The 14,923-nt window shown below is 43.0% G+C and overlaps 1 protein-coding gene and 1 long non-coding RNA gene across 11 annotated transcripts in view; both read right to left on the reverse strand.

Moving 5' to 3' along the window:
* Positions 1 to 2,503: 2,503 nt before the first annotated feature.
* Positions 2,504 to 4,444, reverse strand: LOC139668376 (uncharacterized). Its single transcript, XR_011697041.1, has 3 exons — positions 4,300 to 4,444; positions 3,763 to 3,933; positions 2,504 to 3,143 (listed from the first exon to the last, which is right to left on the reverse strand). It is a non-coding gene; the product is annotated as an uncharacterized lncRNA (long non-coding RNA).
* Positions 4,445 to 9,072: 4,628 nt separating this feature from the next.
* HIVEP2 (HIVEP zinc finger 2) overlaps positions 9,073 to 14,923 on the reverse strand; it is a 140,951-nt gene continuing 135,100 nt past the window's right edge. For all 10 annotated transcript variants that reach the window (XM_071549204.1, XM_071549207.1, XM_071549205.1 and 7 more), the window contains one exon: positions 9,073 to 10,744. In XM_071549204.1, the coding sequence (XP_071405305.1) occupies positions 9,926 to 10,744 (819 nt within the window). In that variant the 3' untranslated portion in view covers positions 9,073 to 9,925. The remainder of the gene's footprint in view (positions 10,745 to 14,923) is intronic.

The raw sequence follows: 14,923 nt of genomic DNA on the forward strand, positions 1-14,923 counted from the left end.
CATTTTCTTGGCATTTGGGTTGGCTGTGTGTGTACAGGCATATGCGCACACGCCCTCCCCGCAGATATGCACAGGGTGTGGTTACAAAGCATCTGTAGGGTTTCTTCCTAGGCAAGGACATACTTCTATTAGTCTGTATTTACATAGGACTTGGAGAACCAACTAAAGGCCAACCCTGCATATGTTAAGAAACACCCTGAAACCAGCAGAGAAACAAACAGTACTGGGAATCATATTTTAATAAGTTGCAAGAAGAAAACAGCTTGTGTAAAATATGAATTAGCTCCACGAGCAGACCTAGTGGACCTATGCCATTGAAGGGCTTTGAAACAGACAGTCCATGCTGGAAAAAAAATGTTCACTAATACACATGTGAAAATTTTTCACAACGAGGTGGAAACATCAGATAACAATAGTGGCATCTGTCTGAGGACAGTTGCTACCTTCTTATAAGCTTTTTTTTTTTTTGCATCTGGTTCCATTTATGACTCATACTTCCCAAACAAGCCATATGTTGCTGCAGAAGGCCTTTAACTTTGCTTGATTCGTATTGAGCTGTATTCCTGGCTGTCAGCCAAGTAAATGTAATAAAACCACTTTTTCCATCAAAAAATAAAAATGAAATCCCATTTGCAGTGAGATTTAATTAGCAGCCAGTAAGTCATTCTGGTGTTGAAAGCATGCACGCTCATATTTTGTTATAGCCTGATTTGCACCTTCAAACTCCATTGTAGCATTTTATTTGTTATAATATAAAAAAAATCTAACTGCAGATCCTATAACATTTGAATGATTGTCATTTTTTGGAAAATGTTGCACCCTTCGAGCTCTTCTTTTCAGATGTCACATTGTTCATAATCTGTTTAGAATACTGGGACATGTATTGGGTCTGCGTGGTAATGTTTTAGTAGCAGGAGGGGCTACAGGGGTGGCTTCTGTGAGAAGCTGCTAGAAACTTTCCCTATGTCCAACAGAGCCAATGCCAGCAGGCTCCAAAATGGCCACACCACCGGCTAAGGCCAAATCCATCAGCAACAGTGGTAGCACTTCTGGGATAACAGATTTAAGGAGGTGAAAAAAACCCCTGTGCAACTGAAGCTGGAGAAGAGCAGAGTCAGAATATGTGAGAGAACTGCAGACATCAAGCTCAATGAAGAAGGAGGGGCAGGAGGTGCTCTAGGTGCCAGAGCAGATATTCCTCTGTCACCCATAGTGAAGACTATGGTGAGACAGGCTGCCCTTCACAGTCCATGGGGTCCATGATGGAGCAGACATCCACCTGCAGTCTGTGGAGGTCCCCATGCTGGACCAGGTGGATGCCTGAACGCAGCTGTAACCCCATGGGAAGCCCATGCTGGAGCAGGCTCCTGGCAGGACCTGTGGCCACATGGAGAAAGGAGCCCACACTGGAGCAGGTTTGTTGGCAGAACTTATGACCCCACAGAAGACCAGCACTGGCACAGTTTGTACCTGAAGGACTGCACCCTGTGGAAGAGATCCTATGCTGGAGCAAGGGAAGAGTGTGAGAAATCCTCTCCCTGAGGAATAACGAGCAGCAGAGGCAACATGTGATGAACCAACTACAGTGCCCATTTCCCACCTCCCTGCACCACCCAGGGAGAGAAGGGAGAGAAAATGGGGAGTAAATTAAGCCTAGGAAGAAGGGAAGGTGTTTTTAAGATTAGATTTTATTTCTCAGTATCTTACTCTGATTTGATTAAAACCAACTTGCCCAAGTTAAGTCTGTTTTGCCCATAACTGCTGAGTGATGTCTCCCTGTCCTTGCCTCGACCCACAAGCCTTTCTTTCTATTTTCTCTCCCCTGCCCAGCTGAGGAGGGGAGTGACAGAGCTGGTGTCCAGCCAGGGTCAACCTACTTCATGACAATGGTAATTTTAACACCCTGAGCACCAAGCTGACAACTGCAATTTCTTCTGGAATAGGCAATCCATCATAAAACTTGTGTATGAAATCAGGAGCTAGCATCCCGTTAAAGCCTGCAGAATACAGATGACTGAATCATCATCACTGCTGATATTTCTGGAACTAACAGGCAAAAGTTAGAGGGGAAAAGAGACTCCATCTACGTATTTAAAACAGTCAGAGACTTTCTTATTCACTGCTCTTTTTAATTTAATGAAATTCTTGGGTGATGTGCATTATGACAATATATTTTTGGTTCCTATCTCATATTCCCCCAGAAAACAGCAATGTTTGACACTCACTGGTATTATTTTGAATACCCCAATTCTAATAAAAAAAGCAAACCAAACCACTGGAGGGTTTAGCTTGTCCCCTTTCCTGGAAAATCAAGACTGCAGAAGCCAGGAAACTTTGCAAGCTCCAGGATACAGAATTTCCAAGTGCTTTTTGGGAGCTTATAGGGCACTGACCAGCCAGAGCAGCCTCAAGCACAGCATACTCCAGGGACAGCAGCCCTGGATCCCCCACCAACTGCCTGATCCGCCCCACGGGACTGAGGCCCCCAGCCAGTGCTTCCCCACCAGTGGCTCTCGTGGCAGTGGCCAAGGCAGTCCACAGCAGCTCAGTAGCAGTCAGAGAGTAAACACAGCCGAAGTTTAGGCTGCCTAAAGCAGCATTAACTCTCACTTGGATTTCTGCATGGAAATCCAGCGGGTTAGTGCAGGGCAGTGCTCTAGACAGTGGCTGATCCTTTGCTCCCACAGCCTGGCAGGAATCCCACTCTGCAGAGAGCCAGAAAAATGTTTCATAGGATCCTGCAGAGCAGGGGCAACACCACGGGGACATTATCCCCCTCAGCTTCACCCCACTGCCAGTGTTAATTGATGGACCTTACAGCAGGAATCCGCTTGTAATATCTCCCAGTCCCCTTCACCGTGCACCCTGAGAGATCAGCTGGATCTGAATCCCTTTTGCTCACAGTAGGGCCAGAGGAACTACAGATGGAAAAAACTATTAGACTATTTAGCTCATCTTTTGCCAGAAAAGGACTGCTCCCTGCAGTAGTCCACTTCTTTGCCTTTTTGATTTTTCTCTTTTTTTTTCTTTTTGTTTTTTAACTTAAAAGACCCCTTCTCTTCTGAGAGTCCAAGGTAAACTTCTGGGAGATTAAAAATGAGTCCAAGATGTCTTGCTGTGCCAGTCCCATGAGTTAAAATGTCCTTAAGAAATACAAAACAGAGAGGAAAATGTTTGTCACAAAACTGGTCAAAGTCTCTGTTTTATCATTTACATTTTTCCTGGCAGTAAAAAGGAATAGGGTATTTCAGACATGAATGTTTGCTCATTGTTTCATTAATTTTGTTTTTTCCTCCTTTCTTTCTGGCTAAATATGGATGTTCTGGAGGGAAGAAAGATTGTGAAAAATAGCAAATGGAAGTTAAGTGCCAGACATCATTGTTAGTCATTAAGAAGTTCTTAAGGGCCAGGTTTTCACATGTGCCCAGAATCCTGCATTTTCTGCTGATAACAAATGCTCAGCACTTCTGAAAACTCTGACCACTTCATCTAAGTGCCTCAGTCAAAGTCCAGCTCTTCTGAAAACCTGGCTTTTCTAATAGTCACTCTTTCAAAGTAACCCTTTGGAGATTAGGAGTGTATATCTACTTAGGAAGGATAAACACACAGTTTCTTCTCTTTGTTTCCTTTGCCTTGCACACTACTGCTTAGGAGGGCCGAGGCTAATGTGCCCTGCAGATTCAAGGCATTTGCACCAGCAACAAGAACATTTAGGTACCACCTCCCTCCATGGCCAAGACCTGTCCCCCAAGGCCCCCTTACCCTGGCAAAGCATAGCTGAACCAGGCTAACACCTTTGCTTCTCTAGGTGCAGATGGGAATGAAAGACGTTGACACGGTGAAATGCCAAGTACTCTGACACTCCCCTGCAACTTTAGCAGCAAGATTTCTCATCACCTCATGGAAACAAGCCTTCAGAGACTGCACCTCCTGCTGTTAAAAGGAATGTGGAAACTCCATTAGTTTCTATGGCAGTGTGTCAGCCTCTTATATTCTGGCAGGAGAAGGGGAAAGGAAATGCAGTTCTTCAGTACTGGGCTGGACCCGCCTCCCCTGGCTTGCTCCACCTCACAGTGTGCTCATGGGGCTGTGTGCCGCCATGCATATTCATCTGGCTGCTTTGCTTTGCAGCACTCCTGTCCTTTCAGAGATGTCACTCATCAGGAAGGTATGCGAAAAGGCAGTTTATGTAGTAATACTGGTTTTGGTTTTGATTCAGCCTGCTGCTGATCAAGCTCCCCTCAACGTGTCAGCTTCATAATGAATATTCATATAATGCAGAAAAGCAGGGAAACTCACCACAGCAGAAAATCTTACTGGTTTTCAAAAAACTGTTGTTTTCTTCCACCACTGCTCCCACCAGCCTGTAGTTCAGCCTGCAAGCAGCCAAGATCTCACAGGCTATTTGAATGCTTAAAAAGACCTCAGAGGTGTTAGGGCCAAGTCCTTTGGCTGCCTTACAGCAGAGGTGCACCAGCACCCCTGGAGCGAGGCTGCTGTGCCTTGGGTGAGAAGCTTTGCCTGTAGGAAATTTTGCAACATACACAGCAATGCACAATGCAATAGGAGACCATTGATTTTTCTTAAAGCTGCAGGGAAAATGATACCAAGGCACCTTGTGCAGATAATTTCCAGCAAGGAGAGGCAGCAGTCCCAGAATGGCAGTTCATCCTTTATGGTCCTATGGTTCATGGTCCTCACAGGGGTCTGCTGCCAAGGATGAGTTTCATCCAGCTCTGCCACCACTTAAGATTATCTTGTATGAAAAGAGACTTTTCTCATTTCCTTAGATTGAATCATATGCCTACTAAAGCCCTCCACATGTGAACCATATGTACAGGCCACAGCTATACTCACAAATTTAAAGAAACTCTTAAGAGTTTTCCACACTAAGCACAATCATTGGGAAAAGACGTATGTATACACAACAAATCAGCTTATTATATCTCACGTAGGCATCCTGTAGGGGCAAAAGCCAAGCATTTCACAATGAAAGCTGTCTCCCACATTCCCAGTGCCACTGGTGGTACTGAATCCAGTTAAAAGCAAGCATGCTAAAGACAGTGCAAACACCCATGACAGATGTAGCATATGTAAAGACCCCAAAAATAATTGCAGAACAAGTGAAGGTCTCCAGCACTTTCATCTTAAATTGAGCCTATAGTAAGCATATGTTCGGGGTCTGTGTTTGGTGCATGTAATCTGCATTTGAGAAAAGGGCACAAGGGCATTGTCACAATAATAAACTCCATTAGTACACAGACTGCAGATTTTTTCATGCAGGCAATTTAATTGGAAAAAAAATCCAACAAACCCACAAAAATAGTGACTAGACTAAAATAGATGATGTGCTGTGCAGGTTTTGCATTGAATATCCTGGATTTACTTTAAGGACATTCTTTAGAGAATATTGATTGAGATTTTCAGGGGTGGCTAAATGACTTAAAAGGATAACTCCCATCGACTTTTTCCACTGTACAATGAAATAAATCAATAAGGCTTGTTGTCTCAGAGCTATTTAGGGCAAAACCCAATAAGGGATTCACACACTGTAGCACCTAACTTTGGGAATTTGTTCCTCACCCTGAAGCCCAGAACTGCGAGTTCTGGTCCATCTCCATTGGACATAGGAGTGTCAGCCAGCTCAGAAAGGAGCTGGATGCTAAGAAGGAAGCATGTTTGGAAACTGCTCTCCAAGCTGTGTAGAAGACTGAAGGCAGGGAGCTGCTTGAGCTCTTGTTCTTTTAAGCTTCTGCCACACCACTCCGCTCACCCACTTTCCTGGTAGCTTTCTCCCTCTACTGAGAAGGGCACATCCAAACAGCTCTTCTTCTTAGGGACAATAGGCTACAGTCTTGATGATCCAGTGCATCTTGAATATTTTGTTTCACAGTTGCAGAACTTTGGCAGGAAAGAAAAGACTTCTACTCTATGTGGGGTGCTTTTGGCACTCTCCTAGGAGACTAGAGATGTTGATCTAGCCAGTTTCAACACAGATTGGGTTTTGGGGTTTTTTTAGATACCCAGAAAGGGGGACCAAATCATTAGACTAATCTGTAAGATGTGGTGACAGTACTTGCAGAAGTATAATTCAAGAAGGTGGTACATTTCATTATATATCAGGTATTTTCAAATACCCACTCAGTAGTGCAGGTCCCATGGAGGATCTAGGGCAAGAAATACGTACTTTCTGGGGTCCAGGTCAATGTGGGAGGGGAAGAAGCATGAAGCAGTTCCAAGAAGAGAAGTTCAAATTGTGCCTAAAAGCAGGAGACAGCCTCACACAAGGGCAGGACACCTTGTAAGTCAAGGTACCACTAGGGTTAAATGGGAGCTGACTGCAGCATTCTGGGATTGGAATTTTTGTACTTAAGTTCCTCAACTACATCTGGGTCTGTTAGAGCTAATGATGTCCTTTATTGGTGCTAATTATTGTCCACTGCTGGCAGCGTGTCCTGCAATGGGAAAGTCCACATATAATATGTGATGGAGTTACCACCCTGAGTCAGAATCTAAAGTTTCCTAAGAGGATTATGCAGGCAGTTATATGAGGTTCATACACTCTCTGTTCTGCTGACACAAATAAATCCTGAAGTGATTCTGGTGACAGTATTCTGAGAGAAGAAAGTAAAGAGAGCCTGCCAGAGCATCTGTATTTCTCTTGTGCTTTACAGGAAAGACATGGATCTTCATAGAAAATTATAACCTTCTCAAACAATATAATAGGTAATTATATTCGTGATGTAGATCTTTTTTAGCACATCGCATATAAGAGTCCTTTAGTTCTGCAGTTTTCTAGAGTGCCCTGTTAAATCTTTTCATCCCTTTTAGAAACACAGAACTTTTACTTCACAGACCTGAGTTACTCTTCTTGGTCCTAAAAGACAAATGTGCATTCACCACACCAAGTATTTTGGAGGGACATCCTCCCCATCACACTCAGAGGGGCTGTCTCACACAGGCAACTCCAGTCTTGCCCTGACACCAACATCACTGGCTGGGAGCCATGCAGCTGCATTGCCCCCACACTGAGGCTGAACTTGTAGGCTCAGCACAGTGAGACAAAAACACAGCCTCACACCATTGTCTCCAAAGGCAGCTTGGAGGGGGCTGCACCAGGGAGCACAGGCAGTGCACTTACGGACTTATCTGCCCCCCAGTCCCAGTTGCTGTGACCACTGTGTTGGTTCTGAACATTGCTCATGCCTGGGAAAATTTTGTCAGATGTGTTTGCCATTCCTTCTCCACACCCCTTCCAAAGCATGAAAAGTCATCATTGATGCCTAGGCCTTGTATGAGCACATATTTTTTTCAAAGCACTGTATAAACATTAACTCATTAAGAAAATACAATCAAGATTGTAAGTACCTGAAACCTCTTTAGGGTTGCTCCATTGTAACCAAAAAATATCGCACATAATTTTAGTGATACTTGCTCACCGATTATCAAAAAAAAAAATTGCCCCAAGGCTGAAAAGATGGATGGCAAATTGCAGCTGCAAACTAATTAAAATAATCAAACAAGCCAGAGGTAACTCCCACAGTAAGAGGGTTGCTTATAAAGGCAATGTTAATCGAGAATTTACCATCGGGGTTGCTTGGTTCCCTTTTAATAAAGTATCTATGATTACCTGATTAGCTGATCATTGTGCAGAGCATTTTGTTCTCAATAGAGCTATGAAGACAAGGAGGAGAGAGGCTTTTATCAGACAGTGCTTGTTTATTTAAAATGTATAATTGACTTTTTTTTTAATGGAAGCATGATCCAACAAGCTGCTCACCTCGAACTGTAAATACTGCTTCTCCTCTCTCCAGTCTGAGATGAGCCAGTTTTCTGGCACATGCTTATCTTGGCAAGGTTACTGTAATGATCTGGAATAAAGGTAGAGAACATTGCAGTACATATGAGAAACTAACCTTGACTGTTTAGAAGCAGTTACTGTCCATTATGGTAGTACAGTAGTCATATGCCATCGTGCTAGAATTACAATGTACCAGCTATGGTTCTGCCCCCACATGATACTCTTGGAGAAATAAGCTGGTTTAGTTTCATAATATATGAGAAAGTCAAAATATGGTCCACATTTTTTACTGCCACTCACATTTTTAAGAATGGTTCTTGTGCAGGATACCACAACACCAATAAACTTGGAAAATTCAAAGAACACATGAAAACTAGACACCTCATGCATGTAACTGTATATTTATTTCTTTTTAAAGAACACTCCTTAAATGGATTTTAAGTCAATATACAAACTTGTTGTTTTCACAGATTTATAATTCACTAAATAGCACAAAATATAATCCAGGTTGTTGGTTTCTTTCATCTGTGCATATGCATGCGTGTGTTTGAGAGTGTGTGTGTGTGTGCGTGCGTGCGTGCACGCATGCTGCTGGTGGTAGTGGTAACCCACCACACATGTTCAAACACAAGCCCGGGCTCCTCCTGACTGTGCTCTGGAGCAAACCTTGCTCAGATGAAGACCCCACTTTGGAAGACTGTGACTCTCTTGCCCATGAATCCCATTTCAGGAGAGGCCGTGGCAGTGGTGCTCTCTGCCTTGCCGGCAGGGCCACACACATCCATCCACAAGACAAGATGGAACAGAACAGAACGGGAGCCTCCCCTGAAGCTGACCCAGGTACTGCAGTTGGGAGTGACCAGCTGTGGAGTTCAAGTGCAAGGAAACACCTTTTTCTCCACTTCAACCCCCACTATGACACTCCGGGGCACTTACTCATGACACCCATGCCCCTTGGTCAGCCCTCATGAGCAGGGGACTGCCAGGGCTTGGCAGGGCACCGTGTGTCCAGCCAGCAGGCTGGCTCTCGCCCAGCCCCATGAGGCCATAGGGGCCTTGCCATCCTGCTGCTGGAGGCTGGGGAGCAGCTCATGATGCTGCTGGACTTTGCCTCCCAGCAGCCAGTGGTGCCCCAGCTCCACTCCTAGAAGCACCAGCATAGGAAAGCTTGCCGGTCCCGGTGAGCTACACAGATGGCACCAGTGATGCACATATTTACATGGGGTGGAATGTTTTCCCATAGCTTTTTAAGGAGTATATAGATCAACATGTTCACATAAGACCAAATACTTTTAATATATTTATAACTGTTTTATAAAGCTTTGAAAAAACTCACAATAGCACATTGTTTTACTTTAATGCTTTACGGTACTATCAGTTTAAAATCACAATCAGCACTTAAGTTATAGTCAATCCGGCAAACAAGAGACAAAAAAAAATTACAAGAGTTAAGAACTGACTGATACATCCTTTATCTTTTTTTTTAACTAATGCATAAGTGCAGAATAAGATAAGATACTCTAGTTTAAATATCTTGTTTTACAATATACATTTTGTTCTAATTACGCAACAGTAAATCCCATGCTTCACATAGAAAAGCAATCCACAACATTAAGAAAAAAATTTACAATTTATGAAACAAAGTAAATAAATATTAGTATTACAGAATCAGAGCTGTACATAAAAGCTGTTCAGTTTTAATCATATAAAAATATGTTTTAGTGCAACCTCACATATATTGATGCTGTTCTGTTTTACATCATTTAGATCCAAGTGTCCAAAAAAGGAAAGAAATTACATTTATTACAAAGCAGATACACAAATTCTAAAATATGTACAAATTACTGCTAAAAAATGCTTATAAGAATATAAGCAAAGTAAAGAAAAGGCACAAACATCTGTACAATTTAAAAGTACCAGACCCAATAAGAATTTCAAATTTAGTTTTGGTCAGGCTCATGATGACTTGTTAATTTACCTAATTCTTTTGATATAACAAAAGTATATATAATAGCAAACTACTGTAACTTAGAACAGGCATGCTGTAAAGTTGAATACTTCTTCTATCTCTAGGAAAAAAAAAGTGGGGTAAAAGTATGGGTGAAAGTCTCCATGCATCTCAGATCAATGTGGCTTGCTCTTCTCAGATGACGGATCTTTTCTCCCCTGTGTGCTTGATGGGGGGTCACTCCTGCTGTGAAAGCCCAACTGCCGGACATCCACAAAGCTCTTGCTGTAAAAGGTGGGATGGGCTAACGCAGTCTGTGATGTACCAAAACTGTCCTGTTCACCACCATGCAAGTCAGGATGGGTGGCTGAGGCACAGGTCTGGCCTGGCTCAGATCCACTAAAGTGTTTAATGCTAAAATGTGCACTTTCTGAGGGCTTCTGGTGAGGCTCAGAAGGACTCTGCAGCTGCTCCGCCCCATGCAGAACGGCTTCTTCTGTGGCGATTCGCAGAGAGGCTATGGCTTTTGTACAAGTCTGTATGTTCTCCTCCTGCTCCCTCTCGGTAGCCACGACACTGTCCTCTGATGTGCTCTGTGTCAGCAACAGCAACGGCGAGGAGGGCGTGCTGGAGGGAGTGCTCGAGTGCAAGCTGTGCAGAGAGGTACGTTTCTCATGGTGCTTAGAAATACTATATGATTCTTTTGTAAGGGTTTCTGCAGTTCCTCTTTGCTTCTCCTCAGAGATCTCCCTCTGCAGGGCCAGAGTGGACGGTGAATGTAAACCTGAAAGGGCCACGGGTACTGAATGAACCATCTGGATACCTCCAATAGGCATCATGGGGATAGGTGCTCGGATCTGTTGCTGGGAGTGTAGTGGAAGATGACTGAAGACATAGTCACTCGGACCTTCAGGGAACAGGCTAGATCTGCGATGCTCCATGCCTCCTTTTTCTCCATATACATTGAAGTAAGGTGCCTGAGACAACCCCCTTCTCTGTAATCAGAAAAAAAAAAAAAAAAGAAAGTAACATCAGAGCTGCTACTAGCAGAATTCTTGTCTGGCTGCCAAACCACCTATCTGCTTTCCTGTCTAGCATAACCTCCCTTTCATGAAGCACCTTTCATCCAGATGAATACCAAAGCATTTGGAAAACTCCACTAATTGCATACCCAAATAACAGAGGAGGTTTTGCTCAGCTCAGCCCTACTGGGCTCATGCCTCTCAGGTGAAAGGCAGTGGCTAGTCAAGAGAGTTCAGCAACAAAATGTAGCAATTTAGGTCAGGAAGTCATGAGTACTACACTCAGCTGAAATTTTGAAGAGAATTTGGGGTAAATAGATTTTCATTCCCCCGGAGAAAACTAGCCTGGAGATCCATCTTAACCTCTCTTTTGGAAAACGGTGTTGGTATCTGCAGCCCACACTGGGTATCTCAAGTCTTCGTTGCAGAGAAATACACACCTGAACACTTCCTGCTCACCACCGCTGCTTAGCATAGCAGGGAAAATCTGACTGTGTATACATATTTCCTGCCTTCTGAAATATTCTGCTCTTGAGCTCCAGAGAAGGCACCTGCTCCCTGTGAGCTTTACCCAAACCCAGATGAAAGAGAGGGGTGGGAAATTTTCATGGAAGTTTAAGTGCCTTTGTGCAATGAAGACACAAATTTTTTTAGTTATTTAGACAATGAAGCACTATTCTGGCCTATCTGCAGTGTAAAAAATAAATAATAACAAAAGAACAGGCTTTGCTGTGAGCTAAAGTGATGATTCTGTCCCAGGGAGACTCACCCACTCATAATGGGATTGAGAAGAATGGGGGATTTTGTGATGGGTAATAAAAGCCAATCTTGTAATATTGACATTTTCAGTGCCTTCCCATTAGTTCCTGCCTTGGAAGAATGAATAGCTCCATCTCCACTCCGTATTAAATATGCCCTGGGCTTTTGGGTTTCTTTTTCATTCTTAGGTTTTAAAATTTGTTTGCTATCTGATGATTAAGTATCATTTATTGCTGACCAGAGGAATAATGATGACAGAAGTGAAGGATGGCATTTTCATTATTATGTGTGGGATTTGGCCACACAACTCTCCGGGACTCTCATAAGAAATTAAATGAACAAAAATGCTCATCTCTTCTTTGTAAATTGACCAAACACTGATCAATGGCCCCAGAGCTCTAACATTACCACAACCTTGGTGTGGCAGCCCAAGCACTGCACTGCTAAATGCCAACACATTAAAGTGGCAACACTTCACTGCTGGGAAATCCTAGCTCTCAAGGCATTAAGCAACCTCTTGATCCCATCCCAGGGAGCTGGTTTAGGGGGCAATTAAAGATTCCATTTCTTTCTACCCAAGGGCTCAATCTCACTGTGCTCAGATGCTTTGTCCTGTTTAATATAAATCAATGTTGAGACAGGAAGGGTGACCCATAATCATCAGACTCAAACTTCAGAGATGTTATTATTCAGAGACTAATCTACATTGGGAATGTTCTTATTCAGAAAGTGAGATGGTTGAGTCTCATAAAAGAGAAACTGTCATAAGAAAGCACATTATACTGCTGAACGGGGAAAATTTTACAAATAAACTGCAGTTGCCAAGCCACAAGATTTAGTTCACCTACCCTGTCAGTCCTTCCTATCACTATCCTTACCTCTGTCCAGCTGCTTGGCCCCTATTCTTTTGTCCATCTTTGGTCTGTCAACCCATTTCTCAGTCACACTGTCCTCTTGGATGCTTCCTAAGCCATGACATTTATCACTATCACATCTGATGTGAACTTGGGCTAAGGGAAATTGAGCAAAAGCAACCAGAAAAAAAAAAATCATCAAAGAACAAACCTAGTCACACAAAACCCTCTAATTAAGAAAGACATTGTCTCCATGCTGTACCCTGCCACCGTTTCAAAACAGAATAGAGCAACAGTCTGTTGTCACATAGAGGTGGCTAGCATGATAGAAACTGCTACACGCTTTAAGATCAGCAGTAGCATCCAATGCATGTCTCATATGCCCAATTTTTACATACACAGTGACAGTCTGTTCATGTCCACTGGATGTCTTCCAAGCCTGGCTGAGTACATATTAGATTATCTTTCTGTAGCTCTGGTAGGTAAGTTTGGAAACGGACAACATATATTATTACAGGCACTAATAACTGTTCCTACCTTGTACTTTGCTTTTATTTCCAGTATCTACCAATTTCATACCTTCAAGCAGACACATTCATGGTGAAAGACTATTTTGTTTCAACAAGCATCCTGAAAATCCAAGGACTTTATTTGGTTGATAGAGTGAGTATAAAATCACAGAGTACAGCTCTGAAAGTCACCGTTATCTTTCTGCAGTGCAGTCAGAAAGGGTTGCTGACAGTGCCGTCAAGTTGCTGCCATGCTCCTCCAGAACAGGTTGCTGCCCTGCTCCTCCCTTTTGTTTCCTAGTAATTCTCATTTGTTACAGATTAGCATATTTCCCTTCAACTCCACCTGACATATAATTCCCAAAGCAACTTTGTAGCAGCTTTTCACCAAATGCTCTGACTTGGTCATGAAGCAAAGTCATAGCCAGTTTCACAGGTCCCCTCTCAGGGATGAGATAGGGTTTACTCTGTATGTGGTACATCACCCAAAACAGGCTGTGGGAGATTCAGGGGAAGATCCCGTTTCAAAGCCAAGCACCTTTCACAGACATTCTCCGGGAAGCCTCAGACCACAGATTGCAAAAAGACATCGGGTGGAAAACAGTCTCTCTTATTACTGTATCATAATGTACTTAAGGTTTTTTAAAGTTAAAAATCAGAAAGTGTTAAGCTCTATAGTGAAGTTCAATATCAGCACATACTACCAACGTGCTTTCTGAAAGGCGTGATGCTTAATAAAGTGACTGTAACTCCATGAAAACTTCAGTTGCAGGATCAGCTCAATTTGCAGTCCTACAGCGAATGCACCACAGTAGACCAGATACACCAGTGGACCTATTCACAGTTTACCTGGACTTCAGAAGTTGCTGTCTGTCTGTACAGGAATGCATTTCACTAAAATTGATAAAGTAGTGGGTATTTGGGAAGGGATTTAATATCCATGTCTGGGATAAACAGAAGACCATAAGTCCTATCAAGTTTATAGTTATAGAGGTGCCTAACTCCCTTCAGCCCATCTGAACATACCAACACAGGCTTTGGACTTCAAAATAAATGAGAGGAGCAACAAAATGGCAATATGAACAAAATCCACTACCTCCTAGAAGCTAGATCAGTTGCTAGAGACAAGTCTGTACCACTCACAGCAAGATATATTCACAAACTCATGGTGTGTAGCCCTGGGGCTGGAAGAAAAGGAAAAAGCTGAGGCCTGCACTTGGAAGTAGCAGGGTGCACTAAGAGTTGGCACAGGCAGTAATGGAGTGAAACTGCTGGTGCTGGATCCCATATTCACAATTCAAGTGTAGTGGCCTTGGAGAGGAAGGTTGCTTCAGATTAGTGCTATGTGGTCTCCTTTCACTCACTTGAATGGCCACTCACAGTTCAAGTGCACCTGCTGCACTCCTGGAGAACATTTTTTCAGTTTAATTTCATCTGACAACAATCCAGGTCACTTATTCCAACACTGATCTGCCATTTGAGCCAAAGCACAATAAATGTGGCAACAGAGATTTATGCCTGATCCAAACTAAAATACTGAGATTCACTCAGGTTGAACAAATGCAGCCTTCATATTCCTTTTCCTTCTCTAAGGACTGGAAGAAAATGAGCCCTTTGATAATGGCATCAACCACTTCAGAAAGGAAAGAAACCTCTGGCACTGACAGAAGAACCCAAATGTATTTAGACAGCAGAGGGTATCTGACTTTAATTTTAAAGACACCAGTTAACTTGTCAAGGCCAAATGTGCCCCAGCATACATCAGAGCCTTAGGCTACTTTGGAAAGAGTATTCTGTTGCTAGAATATATTCTGTTATCACCTCAAAAGGGAAAAAAAAGTGTATTTTTCTGTATTTTTGTACAATCTAAAAAATAGTTACTTCCCCCATGCTATTTTCCACTTCCTAAAGAAATAATTTCAATTGCTTTCTGTGTGGTGCTTTCACTGCCACAGCACTTTACAAGCTCTTTGCACAAGATCACCAAAGCGCGCATGGACATTCAACAGGAAGAAAGATGAAGAGGAACT

This window comes from Pithys albifrons, chromosome 2 (genome assembly GCF_047495875.1).
Source record: "Pithys albifrons albifrons isolate INPA30051 chromosome 2, PitAlb_v1, whole genome shotgun sequence".
NCBI lineage: Eukaryota > Metazoa > Chordata > Aves > Passeriformes > Thamnophilidae > Pithys > Pithys albifrons.